Source organism: Scyliorhinus torazame, chromosome 5 (genome assembly GCF_047496885.1).
Source record: "Scyliorhinus torazame isolate Kashiwa2021f chromosome 5, sScyTor2.1, whole genome shotgun sequence".
In the NCBI taxonomy this organism is placed as follows: domain Eukaryota; kingdom Metazoa; phylum Chordata; class Chondrichthyes; order Carcharhiniformes; family Scyliorhinidae; genus Scyliorhinus; species Scyliorhinus torazame.
The window spans coordinates 128,881,918-128,902,543 of NC_092711.1; the positions used below are offsets into that span (position 1 = coordinate 128,881,918).

Below are 20,626 nucleotides of genomic sequence, written 5' to 3' on the forward strand. Positions count from 1 at the left end.
GAGTAAATTGGAAAGGCAGCACCTCCACCAGTGCAGCACTCCCTCAGTAATACACTTGGTGTCAGCCTAGACTGAGTAATCGGAAAGGCAGCACCTCCACCAGTGCAGCACTCCCTCAGTAATACACTCGGTGTCAGCCTAGACTGAGTAATCGGAAAGGCAGCACCTCCACCAGTGCAGCACTCCCTCAGTAATACACTCGGTGTCAGCCTAGACAGAGTAATCGGAAAGGCAGCACCTCCCCCAGTGCAGCACTCCCTCAGTAATACACTCGGTGTCAGCCTAGACAGAGTAATCGGAAAGGCAGCACCTCCCCCAGTGCAGCACTCCCTCAGTAATACACTCGGTGTCAGCCTAGACTGAGTAATCAGAAAGGCACCAACTCCACCAGTGCAGCACTCCCTCAGTAATACACTCGGTGTCAGCCTAGACTGAGTATTCGGAAAGGCAGCACCTCCACCAGTGCAGCACTCCCTCAGTAATACACGAGGTGTCAGCCTAGACTGAGTAATCCAGAAGGGATAAGAAAGAGACAATTTCTCTCTCCTGCCCTCAGTTCTAACTCCCTGTGAATCAGGCGCATTAACTGACTTGAGCCAAATTTCCTGTCAAACCATCAAAATGGATAACGATGAAAAGGAGGTTTAACAATGCAGCTGTCTAATATTGACTGTTTTGTACATCACCTCCGTTGCTATTTACAAGTTTTCTGTCTTCTATTTGAGAAGAAGATTTGAACATTTATTTTTCTTCAGGTGGTGTGGGCATCACTGTCAAGGACAGCATTTGTTGTCCGTCCCGAATTGTATATCTCTCCTCCTTGAACAAACCTTCATGTAAAGTAAATGTTCAATTTTTTGCTATTCCTTTGACTGCGATTGTTGGATTTCCACTTGTGCTTTTAGTGATAAATCTGCTCATCTGAAGACAGTCTGCCTGCCGTGTAGGACTCTGACACTGGAGTCATACTGTGCTGGACGTTACAGTCCATTGGGTGTAACACTGGTCTCACACCGTGCTGGACGTTACAGTCCATTGGGTGTAACACTGGTCTCACACCATGCTGGACATTACAGTCCATTGGGTGTAACACTGGTCTCACACCGTGCTGGACGTTACAGTCCATTGGGTGTAACACTGGTCTCACACCGTACTGGAGGTTACAGTCCATTGGGTGTAACACTGGTCTCACACCGTGCTGGAGATTACAATCCATTGGGTGTAACACTGGTCTCACACCGTGCTGGACATTACAGTCCATTGGGTGTAACACTGGTCTCACACCGTGCTGGAGATTACAATCCATTTGGTGTAACACTGGTCTCACACCGTGCTGGACATTACAGTCCATTGGGTGTAACACTGGTCTCACACCTTGCTGGACATTACAGTTCATTGGGTGAAATACTGGTCTCACACCGTGCTGGACATTACAGTCCATTGGGTGTAACACTGGTCTCACACCGTGCTGGACGTTACAGTCCATTGGGTGTAACACTGGTCTCACACCGTGCTGGACGTTACAGTCCATTGGGTGTAACACTGGTCTCACACCGTGCTGGACGTTACAGTCCATTGGGTGTAACACTGGTCTCACACCGTGCTGGACGTTACAGTCCATTGGGTGTAACACTGGTCTCACACCGTGCTGGACGTTACAGTCCATTGGGTGAAACACTGGTGTCACACCGTGCTGGATATTTGGGCAGCACGGTAGCATTGTGGATAGCACAATTGCTTCACAGCTCCAGGGCACAATTGCTTCACAGCTCCAGGGTCCCAGGTTCGATTCCCGGCTTGGGTCACTGTCTGTGCAGAGTCTGCACGTTCTTCCCGTGTGTGCGAGGCTTTCCTCCGGGTGCTCCGGTTTCCTCCCACAGTCCAAAGATGTGCAGGTTAGGTGGATTGGCCATGATAAATTGCCCTTAGTGTCCCAAATTGCCCTTAGTGTTGGGTGGTGTTACTGGGTTATGGGGATAGAGTGGTAGTGTGGGCTTGGGTAGGGTGCTCTTTCCAAGAGCCGGTGCAGACTCGATGAGCCGAATATCCTCCTTTGGCACTGTAAATTCTATGAAATTTATGAAATTACAGTCCATTGGGTGTCACACTGATCTCACACCTTGCTCGAGATTACAGTCCATTGGGTGTAACACTGGTTTCACACCTTGTTGTAGATTACAGTCCATTGAGTGTCACACTGGTCTCACACCGTGCTGGATATTACAGTCCATTGGGTGTAACACTGGTTTTACACTGTGCTGGACATTACAGTCCATTGGGTACAACACTGGTTTCACACCTTGTTGTAGATTACAGTCCATTGAGTGTAACACTGGTCTCACACCTTGCTGGAGATTACAGTCCATTGGGTGTAACACTGATCTCACACCTTGCTGGACATTACAGTCCATTTGGTGTAACACTGGTCTCACACCTTGCTGGAGATTACAGTCCATTGGGGTTAACACTGGTCTCACACCGTGCTGGAGATTACAGTCCATTGGGTGAAACACTGGTCTCACACCTTGCTGGAGATCACAGTCCATTGGGTGAAACACTGGTCTCACACCTTGCTGGAGATTACAGTCCATTGAGTGTAACACTGGTCTCACACCATGCTGGACATTACAGTCCATTGGGTGTAACACTGGTTTCACACCTTGTTGTAGATTACAGTCCATTGGGTGTAACACTGGTCTCACACCGTGCTGGAGATTACATTCCATTGCGTGAAGCACTGGTCTCATACCGTGCTGGACATTACAGTCCATTGAGTGTAACACTGGTCTCACACCGTGCTGGACATTACAGTCCATTGGGTGAAACACTGGTCTCACACCGTGCTGGACATTACAGTCCATTGGGTGTAACACTGGTCTCACACCTTGCTGGACATTACAGTCCATTGGGTGAAACACTGGTCTCACACCTTGCTGGACATTACAGTCCATTGGGTGAAACAGTGGTCTCACACCGTGCTGGACATTACAGTCCATTGGGTGTAACACTGGTCTCACACCTTGCTGGACATTACAGTCCATTGGGTGAAATACTGGTCTCACACTGTGCTGGACATTACAGTCCATTGGGTGTAACACTGGTCTCACACTGTGCTGGACATTACAGTCCATTGGGTGTAACACTGGTCCCACACCTTGCTGGATATTACAGTCCAGTGGGTGTAACACTGGTCTCACACCTTGCTGGACATTACAGTTCATTGGGTGAAATACTGGTCTCACACCGTGCTGGACATTACAGTCCATTGGGTGAAACAGTGGTCTCACACCGTGCTGGACATTACAGTCCATTGGGTGAAACACTGGTCTCACACCGTGCTGGACATTACAGTCCATTGGGTGTAACACTGGTCTCACACCATGCTGGACATTACAGTCCAGTGGGTGTAACACTGGTCTCACACCTTGCTGGACATTACAGTTCATTGGGTGAAATACTGGTCTCACACCGTGCTGGACATTACAGTCCATTGGGTGTAACACTGGTCCCACACCTTGCTGGAGATTACAGTTCATTGAAGCCACTGAGATTAATGTTGAGATGGGTGTAAGACTGACGTCTCACACAGTCCATCAGAGTCACTGCCCAGTGAGTCAGTTTAAAGTTACCCAGTGCTGACCTCTGCACTGCCCTCCTTTTTCCACCTTGAATTGTAATTGGTTTTGGAAAGAGCTGGTTTCAGACATTAAAGAAGCTCTTCAGTTGCACCCAACACTCTGAGTGAAACGTGTAAGATCCTGAGGGGACTCGACACTCAAAGGATGTTTCCCCTTCTTGGCGAGACTAGAACTAGGGACACATTTAAAAATAAGGAGTCTCTCATTGAGGATGGAAATGAGGACAAATTCTTTCTCCCAGTCATTGGTCTTTAGAATAGTGGAATTCACTGCAGGGGCGGCAGGGACATTGAATATTTTCAAGGCTGATTTGGAGATTCTTGATGAACAAGGGAGTCAAAGATCTTAGGGAGTAGACAGGAGAGTAAAGTGAGGCCACAAACAGATAGCTCTGATCAAACGACAGAGCAAGCTCGAAGGTGCGACTGGCCTACTCCTGCTACATGTTGTTTGTATTTATTTACTGTGCTTATCAGTGTGTGATTGTTTACATTTCAGTTGCCCAGGCTGCCCCATCGGTCTACATCTCCAACCCTTCTTGTGACATGAATGCGAACCAAGATGAGATCAGCCTCGTCTGCCTGGTCAAGGGCTTTCAACCCAAGAGCATCACTCAGACCTGGTCCAGTAACAACAGGGTCATTACGACTGGAATCAAGAAGTTTCCCGCAGTCCAGGGAAAAGATATGAACTACACGATGAGCAGTGTGCTCCAAGTCCCTGCGTCGGATTGGAATGCCAATAGTGTCTACCACTGCAAAGCGGGCTACAAGTCAGACGAAATGGTGGAAGCTAAAATCAGAAAACCTAAAAGTTAGTACAAGATATTATTTCCCATTTAAAACTGCATTGGTGTATGAATCACAAAAGGTTAGTCTGCAGGTACAGAGGGATCTGGGTGTCCCGGTACATGGATCAGGGAAAGGTTAGTCTGCGGTACAGAGGGACCTGGGTGTCCCGGGACATGAATCAGGCAAAGGTTAGTCTGCAGGTACAGAGGGACCTGGGTGTCTCGGTACATGAATCAGGCAAAGGTTAGTCTGTGGTACAGAGGGATCTGGGTGTCCCGGGACATGAATCAGGGAAAGTTAGTCTGCGGCACAGAGGGACTGGGGTGTCCTGGGACATGAATCAGGGAAAGTTAGTCTGCGGCACAGAGGGACCTGGGTGTCCTGGGACATGAATCAGGGAAAGGTTAGTCTGCAGCACAGAGGGATCTGGGTGTCCCGGGACATGGATCAGGGAAAGGTTAGTCTGCGGTACAGAGGGATCTGGGTGGCCCGGGACATGAATCAGGGAACTTTAGTCTGCAGTACAGAGGGATCTGAGTGTCCCGGGACATGAATCAGGGAAAGTTAGTCTGCAGGTACAGAGGGATCTGGGTGTCTCGGTACATGAATCAGGCAAAGGTTAGTCTGTGGTACAGAGGGATCTGGGTGTCCCGGGACATGAATCAGGGAAAGTTAGTCTGCGGCACAGAGGGACCTGGGTGTCCTGGGACATGAATCAGGGAAAGTTAGTCTGCGGCACAGAGGGACCTGGGTGTCCTGGGACATGAATCAGGGAAAGGTTAGTCTGCAGCACAGAGGGATCTGGGTGTCCCGGGACATGAATCAGGCAAAGGTTAGTCTGCAGGTACAGAGGGACCTGGGTGTCTCGGTACATGAATCAGGCAAAGGTTAGTCTGTGGTACAGAGGGATCTGGGTGTCCCGGGACATGAATCAGGGAAAGTTAGTCTGCGGCACAGAGGGACTGGGGTGTCCTGGGACATGAATCAGGGAAAGTTAGTCTGCGGCACAGAGGGACCTGGGTGTCCTGGGACATGAATCAGGGAAAGGTTAGTCTGCAGCACAGAGGGATCTGGGTGTCCCGGGACATGGATCAGGGAAAGGTTAGTCTGCGGTACAGAGGGATCTGGGTGGCCCGGGACATGAATCAGGGAACTTTAGTCTGCAGTACAGAGGGATCTGAGTGTCCCGGGACATGAATCAGGGAAAGTTAGTCTGCAGGTACAGAGGGATCTGGGTGTCTCGGTACATGAATCAGGCAAAGGTTAGTCTGTGGTACAGAGGGATCTGGGTGTCCCGGGACATGAATCAGGGAAAGTTAGTCTGCGGCACAGAGGGACCTGGGTGTCCTGGGACATGAATCAGGGAAAGTTAGTCTGCGGCACAGAGGGACCTGGGTGTCCTGGGACATGAATCAGGGAAAGGTTAGTCTGCAGCACAGAGGGATCTGGGTGTCCCGGGACATGGATCAGGGAAAGGTTAGTCTGCGGTACAGAGGGATCTGGGTGGCCCGGGACATGAATCAGGGAACATTAGTCTGCAGCACTAGGGATCTGGGTGTCCCAGGACATGAATCAGGGAAAGTTAGTCTGCAGGTACAGAGGGATCTGGGTGTCCCGGTACATGAATCAGGGAAAGGTTAGTCTGCGGTACAGAGGGGTCTGGGTATCCCAGGACATGAATCAGGGAAAGGTTAGTCTGCAGGTACAGAGGGATCTGGGTGTCCCAGGACATGAATCAGGGAAAGGTTAGTCTGCAGGTACAGAGGGATCTGGATGTCCCGGTACACGAATCAGGGAAAGGTTAGTCTGCAGGTACAGAGGGATCTGTGTGTCCCGGGACATGAATCAGGGAAAGTTAGTCTGCGGCACAGAGGGATCTGGGTGTCCCGGTACATGAATCAGGGAAAGTTAGTCTGTGGTACAGAGGGATCTGGGTGTCCCGGTACACGAATCAGGGAAAGTTAGTCTGCGGGTACAGAGGGATCTAGGTGTCCCTGTACACGAATCAGGGAAAGTTAGTCTGTGGTACAGAGGGATCTGGGTGTCCCGGTACATGAATCAGGGAAAGTTAGTCTGCGGGTACAGAGGGATCTGGGTGTCCCGGTACATGAATCAGGGAAAGGTTAGTCTGCGGGTACAGAGGGATCTGGGTGTCCCGGGACATGAATCAGGGAAAAAATTTAGTCTGCAGGTACAGAGAGATCTGGGTGCCCCGGGACATGAATCAGGGAAAGTTAGTCTGCGGCACAGAGGGATCTGGGTGTCCCGGTACATGAATCAGGGAAAGTTAGTCTGTGGTACAGAGGTATCTGGGTGTCCCGGTACCTGAATCAGGGAAAGTTAGTCTGCGGGTACAGAGGGATCTGGGTGTCCCGGTACATGAATCAGGGAAAGTTAGTCTGCGGTATAGAGGGATCTGGGTGTCCCGGTACATGAATCAGGGAAAGTTAGTCTGCGAGTACAGAGGGATCTGGGTGTCCCGGGACATGAATCAGGGAAAGTTAGTCTGTGGTACAGAGGGATCTGGGTGTCCCGGTACCTGAATCAGGGAAAGTTAGTCTGCGGGTACAGAGGGATCTGGGTGTCCCGGTACACGAATCAGGGAAAGTTAGTCTGCGGTATAGAGGGATCTGGGTGTCCCTGTACACGAATCAGGGAAAGTTAGTCTGCAGGTACAGAGGGATCTGGGTGTCCCTGTACACGAATCAGGGAAAGTTAGTCTGCCTTCTATTTAAGATGTGGATGAGAAGAAATCTTTTCTCACAGAGGGTCGTGAATCATTGAAACCGTCTTCCCCGGACTGGGGTGAAGGCAGGGTCGTTCATGATCATTATTAAGGCAGAGGTGGATAGATTCTTGACTAACTAGGGAGTTAAAGGTTATCACAGGGAGGCGGAATGTGGAGTTAAGGCTAAACTTGTCCCTGTGTGAAGAATTGCAAATTCTACCTGAAATCCCCAAAGTCTCAGCAACAACTTTATAAGGTGCTACCTGACTGTGTTAATGTCAGACTGGTTATTGGCACTGTGAGACTGTCAGGTATCAGCAGGAAAAAGCTGACCTTACGCAGCAAGTCACTCAGGAAGTAAAATGTTTGTAAAAATTTCGAACTGAAAGAGTCAGCAAATATTTCCGGAGAGGGGAATGGAGAAGCCGGTGATGTACTAGCAATTACGACGAGACGAGAGTAGAGAGTAATCGAGGCTTTATTACACAGAGATGTGTGGCCTCCTGCAGCTGCTGCCGAAATGGCTGCAGGTCGGAGAGCACACACATTTATACTCTGCCTAGTGGGCGGAGCCAGCAGGCAGGGATCTACCCCCGTACCTGTAATACAGGAGCCTTACTATATTACCTCTTATACGTGCACTATATACAACAGTGGTGACTACCACAGCCGGTCAAATAGACAATGAAGGGCAGTGGCATCATGACGGTTACTCTAGAAGTTGAAGGGTTTTCCTGAAACAAAACAATTGTGTAATCTGAAACACTGAAATGTCTTACAGCTCAAGCACCAAATGTCACCCTCCTTGTTCCATCCATGGAGACGGTCTACAATCAAACTACTGTTGTCCTGGGCTGTATGATATCTGGATTTGCGCCCGACAGCATACAAGTTTCCTGGAAGAAAGGCCAAATGAACCAAATGGGTGTTGTTCTCCCTTCCCAGCGAAGCAGCGACGACACCTTCGCAACAGTCTCTTACCTGACAGTTCCCGTGGCGGATTGGAAGGAAGGAAATGACTATTCTTGTGCAGTGACCCACAAACCTTCGGGCTTCGATAACAGGATCAGCATGAGATACCGAGAGGGTAAGTGGTGTCTGAGAGAGGAAAAGAATAAACCGTCAGTAATTTAGACTTAATGCAGTAAGACTCACCCTCAAATCATGAATCACTGTCACAAATATCGATCCTGTTGGGAGAGGTGAAATGTTTAGTATTTTGTGTTTCAACATTAAATTTAAGGGGAGTAATTTTAACCAAATGGCAGGGAAACTGTGGGAATTGGGTGCTCTCTGTTCACGCCCTTATCCAATGTCACTCTCTGTGACTAGAAATGAAAATGGGGCAGGATGTGAAATGGTCCCTCGATATGTCCCATCTGAGACCAACACATCCAATACCATCCAGTTCAAATCAGCTCCTAACGTTTCCTTTGCTCCCAAGTGCCGTTTTATGAAAGAAATCTTTCCAATTTCCCATTTGAAGGAATTGCCTGGATTTGCTTCACTGTGTCCCGAGCCTGCTCCAGAAATTAACCAATGAATCGCTGATCAATGTATTCCCTGCATTGTCTTGAATTGAGTCGCCACCCCCACCACGTCCCCTTCAAGCACAGCTCAATTTCCTCTGATTACTATTCTGGACAAGGTGAAGCAGCTTTTCATCATCCACGTGGTCCTAAAAGGACTGAGCAGGGTCTTGCGGTTCTCCCACCTTCCCAGCACAGGGGAGGGGAAGTGAAAATGTCTAACACTTAATCTGCATCTCTTCCAATTCCAGGTGGAACCACTTGCCCTCCTTGCTCTTGTTCTGGGTGTTTGCCGAAGCTTGTTTACCAGACTGACCTCAATGTGACCCTCAAAAATGGTGAAAAGTTCCAATATAACTGTCACCAACAGATGTGTACAATAAAGTGATTGACTGTGAATGGAATTGGCTGTTGAATGTTATTACGAACCATCCAGGATGGTTCCGATTTAGCACATGGTGTCTGTCAGAATGAAAGTGTCAGCACTGCGAAAATTACAGCCATGGTTTGGGTTCCCGCTCCCAACCCACTCCTAAACTAAACGGTCATTTTGTCGTGACCTGTTCCAGGTCAGATTGAATAGGGACCTGACCCCACCGCCTGACCATTGTCTCTCAAAGCTGACTCAGGCTGCCAAGAATTAGAAGCCTATTTGTCACCCAGAGAGAGAGAGAGAGACTGTGAGGTTAGGAGGTGGTGGGTTGGGTCTCGTTGATCCAGTAAAATGGTGCGATCGGTCCCTTCAATGATGCTGGTCCTGAGGCATGTTGCTGATTCAGGACACAAGGATTTCACTGATATCCTGTACAATCTGGTAGGTTTTGTATGAAGTTCTGGGTGGAGAAATCAAAACAGTTCCCTTCACTCCTGCAATCCTGGATGCTGATATCAGTCAGTGATCGGAGCTCAATGTTCACAGGAATCCAAGTCGGGGATGTGTTTTTTAAAATGTCCTCAGAAGGTGAAAACAATATTAAATGCTGCATGTCCACTAATATCATCATTTTACAAGGACAAGGGGAGTTTTTTTTCCAACTCTGTCAGGTTTTATGACAGGAGACAAACTAGAAAAAGGGATTTATAAACATCTCGACTTACTCACTAATACAATGAGCAATCCCAATCTGGGAGGGAATTGGTGAACGTTTTGTTCAAAACATAACATCTCAGCCTAATAACAGTCACGGTCCTGTCAGACAGACACCGTGTGCTGAACATCAGCTCAAATTGCAGCTGGAAGAGTTGATAGTTGGCGGACAAGAAAGATTTTGATCCAGACACAAATATAGGAATCCTGGGCGGGATTCTGTGGGAATCGGCGGGGCGAGCAACTCCAGCGGGAAGGAGTGCCGTGAACTCCTGCGTCGAGCCGCCCCAAAGATGCGGAATCCTCCGCACCTTCAGGGGCTAGGCTGGCGCCAGGGTGGTTTGCGCCGGGCGGTGGGGAAGGGGCTTGGCGCCACGCCAACCGGCACCGAAGGTCCTCCGCCGGCCGGCGCGAGTTGGCACATGCGCGGGAGCGCCAGCGTGTGCTGGTGCCATCCCAGCGTATGCGCAGGGGGGTTCATGTCCACGTCAGACATGGCGGAGGACCACAGCGGCCGACGCGGAAGAATAGAGTGCCCCCACGGCACAGGCCCACCCGCGGATCGGTGGGCCCCGATCGTGGGCTAGGCCACCGTGGGAGCACCTCCCGGGGCCAGATCCCCCCGTGCCCCCCCGAGAACCCCGGAGGCCACCCGCGCAGCCAGGTCCCGCCAGTAAGTACCTACTCTAATTTAGCCGGCGGGACCGACCGGCCACTCGGCCCATCGCGGGCCAGAGAATCGCCGGGGGGGGGGGCGCTGCCAGTGGCCGCTGACCGGCGCGGCGCGATTCCTGCCCCTGCCAAATCCCCGCCACCAGAGAATTCGGCAGCCGGCGGGGGCGGGATTCACGCCGCCCCCCGGCGATTCTCCGACCCGCGGGGGTGGGAGAATCCCGCCCCCTGTTTCTCTCCAAGTGTTAATATTACATCGGGAGAGAACAATCAGTCTGGATCACAGCAGTTGTGATTCAGAAAATGAATGTGTGTGTTTTAATCGTGTACAGAACACGCAGTGAGCTGTGGGATGTCCGAAGTGGCGACGTCCCTGGGAGACGAGTACAAATCAGAAAATGTGGACAAATCAATCACACGTTATCTTCCCAGGCCGGTAACTCTGGAATGAAACTAGAGGAAGTACATGTTGGGCAGAAATAATCCCCAATCTGCAGGAAGAGGGGACTTGTGTTACTTCCTCTGACTCATGGGGGCTGCTCTCCCAATGCAAACTAACCATCTTCTTCGACAGGGAATCAATGACAATTTGCATTGAGATAGCGCCTTTAATGTAGCAAAACATTCCAAAGTGTCTCACTGGAGGAAAACCAAAGTGAAACTGACGCTGAGCCCAAAGAAGGAGAGATTGTGACTGATGCGACCATCAATTCACACGAGACGATTAGTAGAAGTGAACAGTGGTTTTAATAAGCTAGATCTGTGCCTGCCTGCGACTGCCCTGTACTGAGTGCTGCTACAGGGGTTTATATACCACCCCCCAGGGGGCGGAGCCACAGGCGGAGCCCACAGGGGCATCAACACAATACAATACAATACAGTGGTGAATTGCAGTAGCAATACGTTCACCACAGTGACCAAAACCTTAGCCGAAGAGCAAGGTTTTAAGGAGAGTATTTCATGAGGGGAGAGAGGTGGCAGGTCACTGAGATTTAGGCAGTGAGTTCCAGAGATTAGAGCCTAGGTGGCTGAAGGCATGGCCACCATTGCTGGGGGAGAGGGAGTGAAGGGTGGGCCAGAGAGCAGATTCGTGCAGTTTCTGGGCGGTTGTCGGACTGGAGAAGATGACACAGACAGGGAGAGGCCAGACCAATGGAACATTAGGATCAGGATTTTAACACTGAGGAGATCCAGGACTGTCTCCAATCAGAAAAAGAACAGCAAAGAATGATTTGCATTTAACTATCGTCTTTCATGACCACAGGACATCCCAGAGTGCTTCACAGCCAATGAAGTTCTTTTGAAGTGTAGTCACTATTGTAAAGTTGGAAACACAGCAGCCAATTTACACACAGCAAGATCCCATAAAAATCAACGTGACAATGTCCAGGTGACCTGTTTTTGTGGTGTTGAGTGAGGAATATATGTTGGCCAGGACGCTGGGACTGACGTACCTGATGTTCTATTCAGCCCACCTGAAACAGCAGTCAGGGTGTCATTTTCACTTCTCATCCAAAAGGCAGCATTTGTGACAGTGCAGCACTCCCTCAGTACTGCACAGGAGTGGCAGCTTTGAGTTCTGTGCACAAGTGGGACGTGAAGCCACAATGATTCGGAGGTAAGAGGCTGACAACTGAGCCGTGGTGGAATGAAATTGATTCAGTGTGCCCAACGTCAGCCATTATTCCACAGCCCCACACAGTGAAAAAGCATCTGTTTCACTGTTCTTTTTGCTCAGCACTTTGTATCTCTGTCTCCATCCATTGCACCTAAAAGCCACTCAGTCCCACAACTCATTTGCAGTCGTCACTGTGGGTCTGTTGGCCACAGTAAGGGCAAACTGATTCAAAAGGGGGTTCCTGGTGGGTCTGGTGGGTTCCTGACGCTGTGATTATGTTTTCCTGGTCCAAACTTGCAAACTGAGAATTGCAATCTTTCAAACAAAGCTGGGATTTTCTTATTGTCCATTTGTTACAAAATTTAGATGGAGCGCTGCACATTAGATTAGCTCCAGGTTATCGATGTTACTGTTTAAGGCAACTTCTCTTCCTTATGTTTCATGGTTTACATTTAATAGCAAGACCTTACCTGAAGCTTGCTGATCCCAAATATTGCCCAGTCTTCTGATTTGCACTGTTTCCCATTCCTAGAAATGTCTGTCTTTATCCAAAATCCTTCTATGGAAGAGGTGTGGATGAAGAAGGCGGCTATCCTGATATGTACAGTGGTCTGTTCTGATCTGAGCCAGGTACAGATCACCTGGAATGTCAACAGGAAGGAGAGAAGTACAGGAATTACCACTCAGCAACAGAGAGAGAAAGGCATCGTCATCAGCAAACTCCAGACCACTGCGGAGGAGTGGGACAGCGGGGTGGAGTTTGTGTGCTCTGCTCAAGGTAGTTCCTCATCCTCACCTGTGCCAAAACAGGCAAAGAGTGCAAAAGGTGGGCAAGAAATCAGAAATTACACAACTAACTTTGTGAACCTTGAGGGGGAGAGTTTAACACTTTCATTGTTTTGCCCATCAGCTCCAGTTCAACCAAAACGTCCCAACGTCAGACTGCTACCTCCACCAGCCCAAGAGGTCAAGAATCAGAGCACAGTCATGCTCGAGTGTGTGATCACTGGATTCTACCCAGAGCTCATAGATGTCTACTGGGAGAAAGATGGCTCTCAGATCTCCTCCAACACCAGCCCTGGATTCACCGCTCTGGAGCAGGCAGGGACTTTCAGTGTCAGGCACTACCTGACTGTGAATACAGAGGTGTGGAGGAAAGGTTCAGTCTTCACCTGTGCAGTGTCTCATCCAGCGACCAACTTCAGCACCAAGAAGAAGGTGAACAACATCCTAGGTAAGATCCTGGGCCGTATTCCTATATTGACATCATGGTGTTCTCATATGAAGTCTCCTGGGGCCAGACAAGTTCACCCCTAATGGTAAAGCGATGGGAATGTAGTCGATGTGGAGGTGGACTAGCAATCCAGAGGCCAGGTATAGAAAGAAAGAGTGGCAATCCTGCTCTCTTCAAACAGAGGTCATGCCCACTGATCTTACTGTTCTGGACAAGGTTAAAACAGCTTGTCAGTGTCCACATGATCTACTTCCTTTAGGATCCTGAAAAGACAGGAGAGAGCAGAGGCCAGGGGCTGTGTAGAGTTCCTACTTTTCCAGCTGTGGGATGGAGATGTAAAAATGTATAACACTTCAAGCTGCAATTCTTCCAGTTCTAGGTGGAAACACAGATATTCGTATTCTGGATGGAAATGCTGCGAGCTCTTGTCTGACCTGTTCCTTTTCTGGTGTAAACGGAGGTTCCTGTCTCAGATTAACTGCGATATGACCTTCTCTGATGCTGATGCCAATACAAGTGTCAGAACCAACGTGTGAAATTCAGTGTTGGGTTGGTTGTGAATTGAGTCACATTGATCCAGTAAAAGAAGGTTGCTCCATTCTAATGCTGTTGGTCCTGAGGCAAACTGGTGAAACTGGACACAGGGATCCAACTGGGTCCTGTACATCCCGGTACGTTCCCGATGAGAATCCTTGGGAGCAGGAATGAAAACTGTTCTCTTCACCCACTTCCCAGATACTGACATCAGTGCATGAGAGGAGTCCAATGTTCACCAGGAATTTCACTGGGAAAGTGTGTTTAATTCTTTTCCCAAAGGGAAATGGAATTACAGACATTATTTGGCCAGTAATATCAGCATTTTACACCAAGTCTCCTCCATCCAGCGAGGTTTTATGGTGGGAGCCAACATATCATCAAAGATAGTTAAACGTTGAAACTTAATTATTAATGTAAAGCTGAGCAGCTCAGATATGGCAGATTATTTATCATCATCAATGTGGATATTAAACCAAAATTTATAAATCAATGAATAAATATATCTGGTATATATTTAAAAAATCATTGACTATATACAGTGGATATTAAAGCTAGGTTTATGACTCATTGACGATTTACAGTGGATATTAAAGCTAGGTTTATGAATCATTGACTATATACAGTGGATATTAAAGCTAGGTTTATGACTCATTGACTATATACAGTGGATATTAAAGCTAGATTTATGAATCATTGACTGTATACAGTGGACATTAAAGCTAGTTTATGAATCATTGACTATATACAGTGGATATTAAAGCTAGGTTTATGAATCAGTGACTGTATACAGTGGAGATTAAAGCTAGTTTATGACTCATTGACTATATACAGTGGATATTAAAGCTAGGTTTATGAATCATTGACTGTATACAGTGGAGATTAAAGCTAGGTTTATGAATCATTGACTATATACAGTGGGTATTAAAGCTAGGTTTATGAATCATTGACTATATACAGTGGATATTAAAGCTAGGTTTATGAATCATTGACTATATACAGTGGATATTAAATCTAGGTTTATGAATCATTGACTATATACAGTGGATATTAAAGCTAGGTTTATGAATCATTGACTATATACAGTGGATATTAAAGCTAGGTTTATGAATCATTGACTATATACAGTGGATATTAAAGCTAGGTTTATGAATCATTGACTATATACAGTGGAGGTTAAAGCTAGTTTATGAATCATTGACTATATACAGTGGGTATTAAAGCTCGGTTTATGAATCATTGACTGTATACAGTGGATATTAAAGCTAGGTTTATGAATCATTGACTATATACAGTAAGTATTAAAGCTAGGTTTATGAATCATTGAATATATACAGTGGATATTAAAGCTAGGTTTATGATTCATTGAATATATACAGTGGAGATTAAAGCTAGGTTTATGAATCATTGACTATATACAATGGATATTGAAGCTAGTTTTATGAATCATTGACTATATACAGTGGATATTAAAGCTAGGTTCTGAATCATTGACTATATACAGTAGATATTAAAGCTAGGTTATGAATCATTGACTATATACAGTGGGTATTAAAGCTCAGTTTATGAATCATTGACTATATACAGTGGGTATTAAAGCTAGGTTTATGAATCATTGACTACGTACAGTGGATATTAAAGCTAGGTTTATGAATCATTGACTATATACAGTGGGTATTAAAGCTCGGTTTATGAATCATTGACTATATACAGTGGATATTAAAGCTAGGTTTATGAATCATTGACTATATACAGTGGGTATTAAAGCTAGGTTCATGAATCATTGACCATATACAGTGGATATTAAAGCTAGGTTATGAATCATTGACTATATACAGTGGATATTAAAGCTAGGTTTATGAATCATTGACTATATACAGTGGATATTAAAGCTAGGTTTATGAATCATTGACTATATACAGTGGATATTAAAGCTAGGTTTATGAATCATTGACTATATACAGTGGAGGTTAAAGCTAGTTTATGAATCATTGACTATATACAGTGGGTATTAAAGCTCGGTTTATGAATCATTGACTGTATACAGTGGATATTAAAGCTAGGTTTATGAATCATTGACTATATACAGTAAGTATTAAAGCTAGGTTTATGAATCATTGAATATATACAGTGGATATTAAAGCTAGGTTTATGATTCATTGAATATATACAGTGGAGATTAAAGCTAGGTTTATGAATCATTGACTATATACAATGGATATTGAAGCTAGTTTTATGAATCATTGACTATATACAGTGGATATTAAAGCTAGGTTCTGAATCATTGACTATATACAGTAGATATTAAAGCTAGGTTATGAATCATTGACTATATACAGTGGGTATTAAAGCTCAGTTTATGAATCATTGACTATATACAGTGGGTATTAAAGCTAGGTTTATGAATCATTGACTACGTACAGTGGATATTAAAGCTAGGTTTATGAATCATTGACTATATACAGTGGGTATTAAAGCTCGGTTTATGAATCATTGACTATATACAGTGGATATTAAAGCTAGGTTTATGAATCATTGACTATATACAGTGGGTATTAAAGCTAGGTTCATGAATCATTGACCATATACAGTGGATATTAAAGCTAGGTTATGAATCATTGACTATATACAGTGGAGATTAAAGCTAGGTTTATGAATCATTGACTATATACAGTGGGTATTAAAGCTAGGTTTATGACTCATTGACTATATACAGTGGATATTAAAGCTCGGTTTATGAATCATTGACTATATACAGTGGATATTAAAGCTAGGTTTATGAATCATTGACTATATACAGTGGGTATTAAAGCTAGGTTCATGAATCATTGACTATATACAGTGGATATTAAAGCTAGGTTATGAATCATTGACTATATACAGTGGGTATCAATGCTAGGTTCATGAATCATTGACTATATACAATGGATATTAAAGCTAGGTTTATGAATCATTGACTATATACAATGGATATTAAAGCTAGGTTTATGAATCATTGACTATATACAGTGGGTATTAAAGCTAGGTTCATGAATCATTGACTATATACGGTGGATATTAAAGCTAGGTTTATGAATCATTGACTATATACGGTGGATATTAAAGCTAGGTTATGAATCATTGACTATATACAGTGGGTATTAAAGCTAGGTTCATGAATCATTGACTATATACAGTGGGTATTAAAGCTAGGTTTATGAATCATTGACTATATACAGTGGATATTAAAGCTCGGTTTATGAATCATTGACTATATACAGTGGATATTAAAGCTAGGTTTATGAATCATTGACTATATACAGTGGATATTAAAGCTAGGTTTATGAATCATTGACTATATACCGTGGGTATTAAAGGGAGGTTATGAATCATTGACTATATACAGTGGGTATTAAAGCTAGGTTTATGAATCATTGACTATATACAGTGGATATTAAAGCTCGGTTTATGAATCATTGACTATATACAGTGGATATTAAAGCTAGGTTATGAATCATTGACTATATACAGTGGGTATTAAAGCTAGGTTTATGAATCATTGACTATATACAGTGGATATTAAAGCTAGGTTATGAATCATTGACTATATACAGTGGGTATTAAAGCTAGGTTTATGAATCATTGACAACGTACAGTGGATATTAAAGCTAGGTTTATGAATCATTGACTATATACGGTGGATATTAAAGCTAGGTTTATGAATCATTGACTACGTACGGTGGATATTAAAGCTAGGTTTATGAATCATTGACTATATACAGTGGGTATTAAAGCTAGGTTTATGAATCATTGACTATATACAGTGGATATTAAAGCTCGGTTTATGAATCATTGACTATATACAGTGGATATTAAAGCTAGGTTTATGAATCATTGACTATATACGGTGGATTAAAGCTAGGTTATGAATCATTGACTATATACAGTGGATATTAAAGCTAGGTTTATGAATCATTGACTATATACAGTGGATATTAAAGCTAGGTTTATGAATCATTGACTATATACAGTGGATATTAAAGCTAGGTTTATGAATCATTGACTATATACAGTGGAGGTTAAAGCTAGTTTATGAATCATTGACTATATACAGTGGGTATTAAAGCTCGGTTTATGAATCATTGACTGTATACAGTGGATATTAAAGCTAGGTTTATGAATCATTGACTATATACAGTAAGTATTAAAGCTAGGTTTATGAATCATTGAATATATACAGTGGATATTAAAGCTAGGTTTATGATTCATTGAATATATACAGTGGAGATTAAAGCTAGGTTTATGAATCATTGACTATATACAATGGATATTGAAGCTAGTTTTATGAATCATTGACTATATACAGTGGATATTAAAGCTAGGTTCTGAATCATTGACTATATACAGTAGATATTAAAGCTAGGTTATGAATCATTGACTATATACAGTGGGTATTAAAGCTCAGTTTATGAATCATTGACTATATACAGTGGGTATTAAAGCTAGGTTTATGAATCATTGACTACGTACAGTGGATATTAAAGCTAGGTTTATGAATCATTGACTATATACAGTGGGTATTAAAGCTCGGTTTATGAATCATTGACTATATACAGTGGATATTAAAGCTAGGTTTATGAATCATTGACTATATACAGTGGGTATTAAAGCTAGGTTCATGAATCATTGACCATATACAGTGGATATTAAAGCTAGGTTATGAATCATTGACTATATACAGTGGAGATTAAAGCTAGGTTTATGAATCATTGACTATATACAGTGGGTATTAAAGCTAGGTTTATGACTCATTGACTATATACAGTGGATATTAAAGCTCGGTTTATGAATCATTGACTATATACAGTGGATATTAAAGCTAGGTTTATGAATCATTGACTATATACAGTGGGTATTAAAGCTAGGTTCATGAATCATTGACTATATACAGTGGATATTAAAGCTAGGTTATGAATCATTGACTATATACAGTGGGTATCAATGCTAGGTTCATGAATCATTGACTATATACAATGGATATTAAAGCTAGGTTTATGAATCATTGACTATATACAATGGATATTAAAGCTAGGTTTATGAATCATTGACTATATACAGTGGGTATTAAAGCTAGGTTCATGAATCATTGACTATATACGGTGGATATTAAAGCTAGGTTTATGAATCATTGACTATATACGGTGGATATTAAAGCTAGGTTATGAATCATTGACTATATACAGTGGGTATTAAAGCTAGGTTCATGAATCATTGACTATATACAGTGGGTATTAAAGCTAGGTTTATGAATCATTGACTATATACAGTGGATATTAAAGCTCGGTTTATGAATCATTGACTATATACAGTGGATATTAAAGCTAGGTTTATGAATCATTGACTATATACAGTGGATATTAAAGCTAGGTTTATGAATCATTGACTATATACCGTGGGTATTAAAGGGAGGTTATGAATCATTGACTATATACAGTGGGTATTAAAGCTAGGTTTATGAATCATTGACTATATACAGTGGATATTAAAGCTCGGTTTATGAATCATTGACTATATACAGTGGATATTAAAGCTAGGTTATGAATCATTGACTATATACAGTGGGTATTAAAGCTAGGTTTATGAATCATTGACTATATACAGTGGATATTAAAGCTAGGTTATGAATCATTGACTATATACAGTGGGTATTAAAGCTAGGTTTATGAATCATTGACAACGTACAGTGGATATTAAAGCTAGGTTTATGAATCATTGACTATATACGGTGGATATTAAAGCTAGGTTTATGAATCATTGACTACGTACGGTGGATATTAAAGCTAGGTTTATGAATCATTGACTATATACAGTGGGTATTAAAGCTAGGTTTATGAATCATTGACTATATACAGTGGATATTAAAGCTCGGTTTATGAATCATTGACTATATACAGTGGATATTAAAGCTAGGTTTATGAATCATTGACTATATACGGTGGATTAAAGCTAGGTTTATGAATCATTGACTATATACAGTGGATATTAAAGCTAGGTTATGAATCATTGACTATATACAGTGGATATTAAAGCTAGGTTTATGAATCATTGACTATATACAGTGGATATTAAAGCTAGGTTTATGAATCATTGACAACGTACAGTGGATATTAAAGCTAGGTTTATGAATCATTGACTATATACAGTGGGTATTAAAGCTCGGTTTACACATCACTGACTGTATGAATGTGTGTCTGTGTGTGTGAATAGTGTTCAGAACATGCAGTGAGCTGCCGGGTTATATCTGAAGTGATGAAGTTCTTTTGGGATACTGATAACAATGGGGAAAACGTGTGAAGGACTCAGTAAACCATTCGCTTTCTTGTCCAATGACTTGAATGTGAAACTGGAGTCGGGGGTGGGGGGGACTTTACATGTTAATCACAAATGATCCCCGAGCTCCAGCAAGAGGGGTCCTTCTGTAATTTTGTCTGATTTATGGGTTGCTTTGCCATTGCAAACTAATCACCTTTTTTTCACAGGGACCTGTCCACAATAACCAGCTTTTATAAATCACCTTTAGTACAGACAAATGTCTGGAGTTCAGCACTGGAAAGCAATCAGAAAGCACTGATGATGAACCAAGGCAGGGGTTATTTGGACGGGCGGGAAGAGGTCGGTTTTAAGGAGCGTCTAGAAATAGGAAAGGGTGTTTCCCATGGAATTGTGATTCAGCTACAGACTTCCAGAGATTAGGGACTGGACAGCTGAAGGCACAGGGAGCGTTGGGTGTACAAGAGGCCAGGGTTGGTGCATTGC

The 20,626-nt window shown here is 43.9% G+C and overlaps 1 protein-coding gene across 1 annotated transcript in view; it reads left to right on the forward strand.

Moving 5' to 3' along the window:
• Positions 1–20,626, forward strand: part of LOC140419722 (uncharacterized) — a 77,212-nt gene that overhangs the window by 38,001 nt on the left and 18,585 nt on the right. The window contains exons 5-8 of the mRNA XM_072503658.1: positions 4,137–4,451; positions 7,939–8,244; positions 12,596–12,889; positions 12,974–13,297. Of these exons, the coding sequence (XP_072359759.1) occupies positions 4,137–4,451; positions 7,939–8,244; positions 12,596–12,889; positions 12,974–13,297 (1,239 nt within the window). The remainder of the gene's footprint in view (positions 1–4,136; positions 4,452–7,938; positions 8,245–12,595; positions 12,890–12,973; positions 13,298–20,626) is intronic.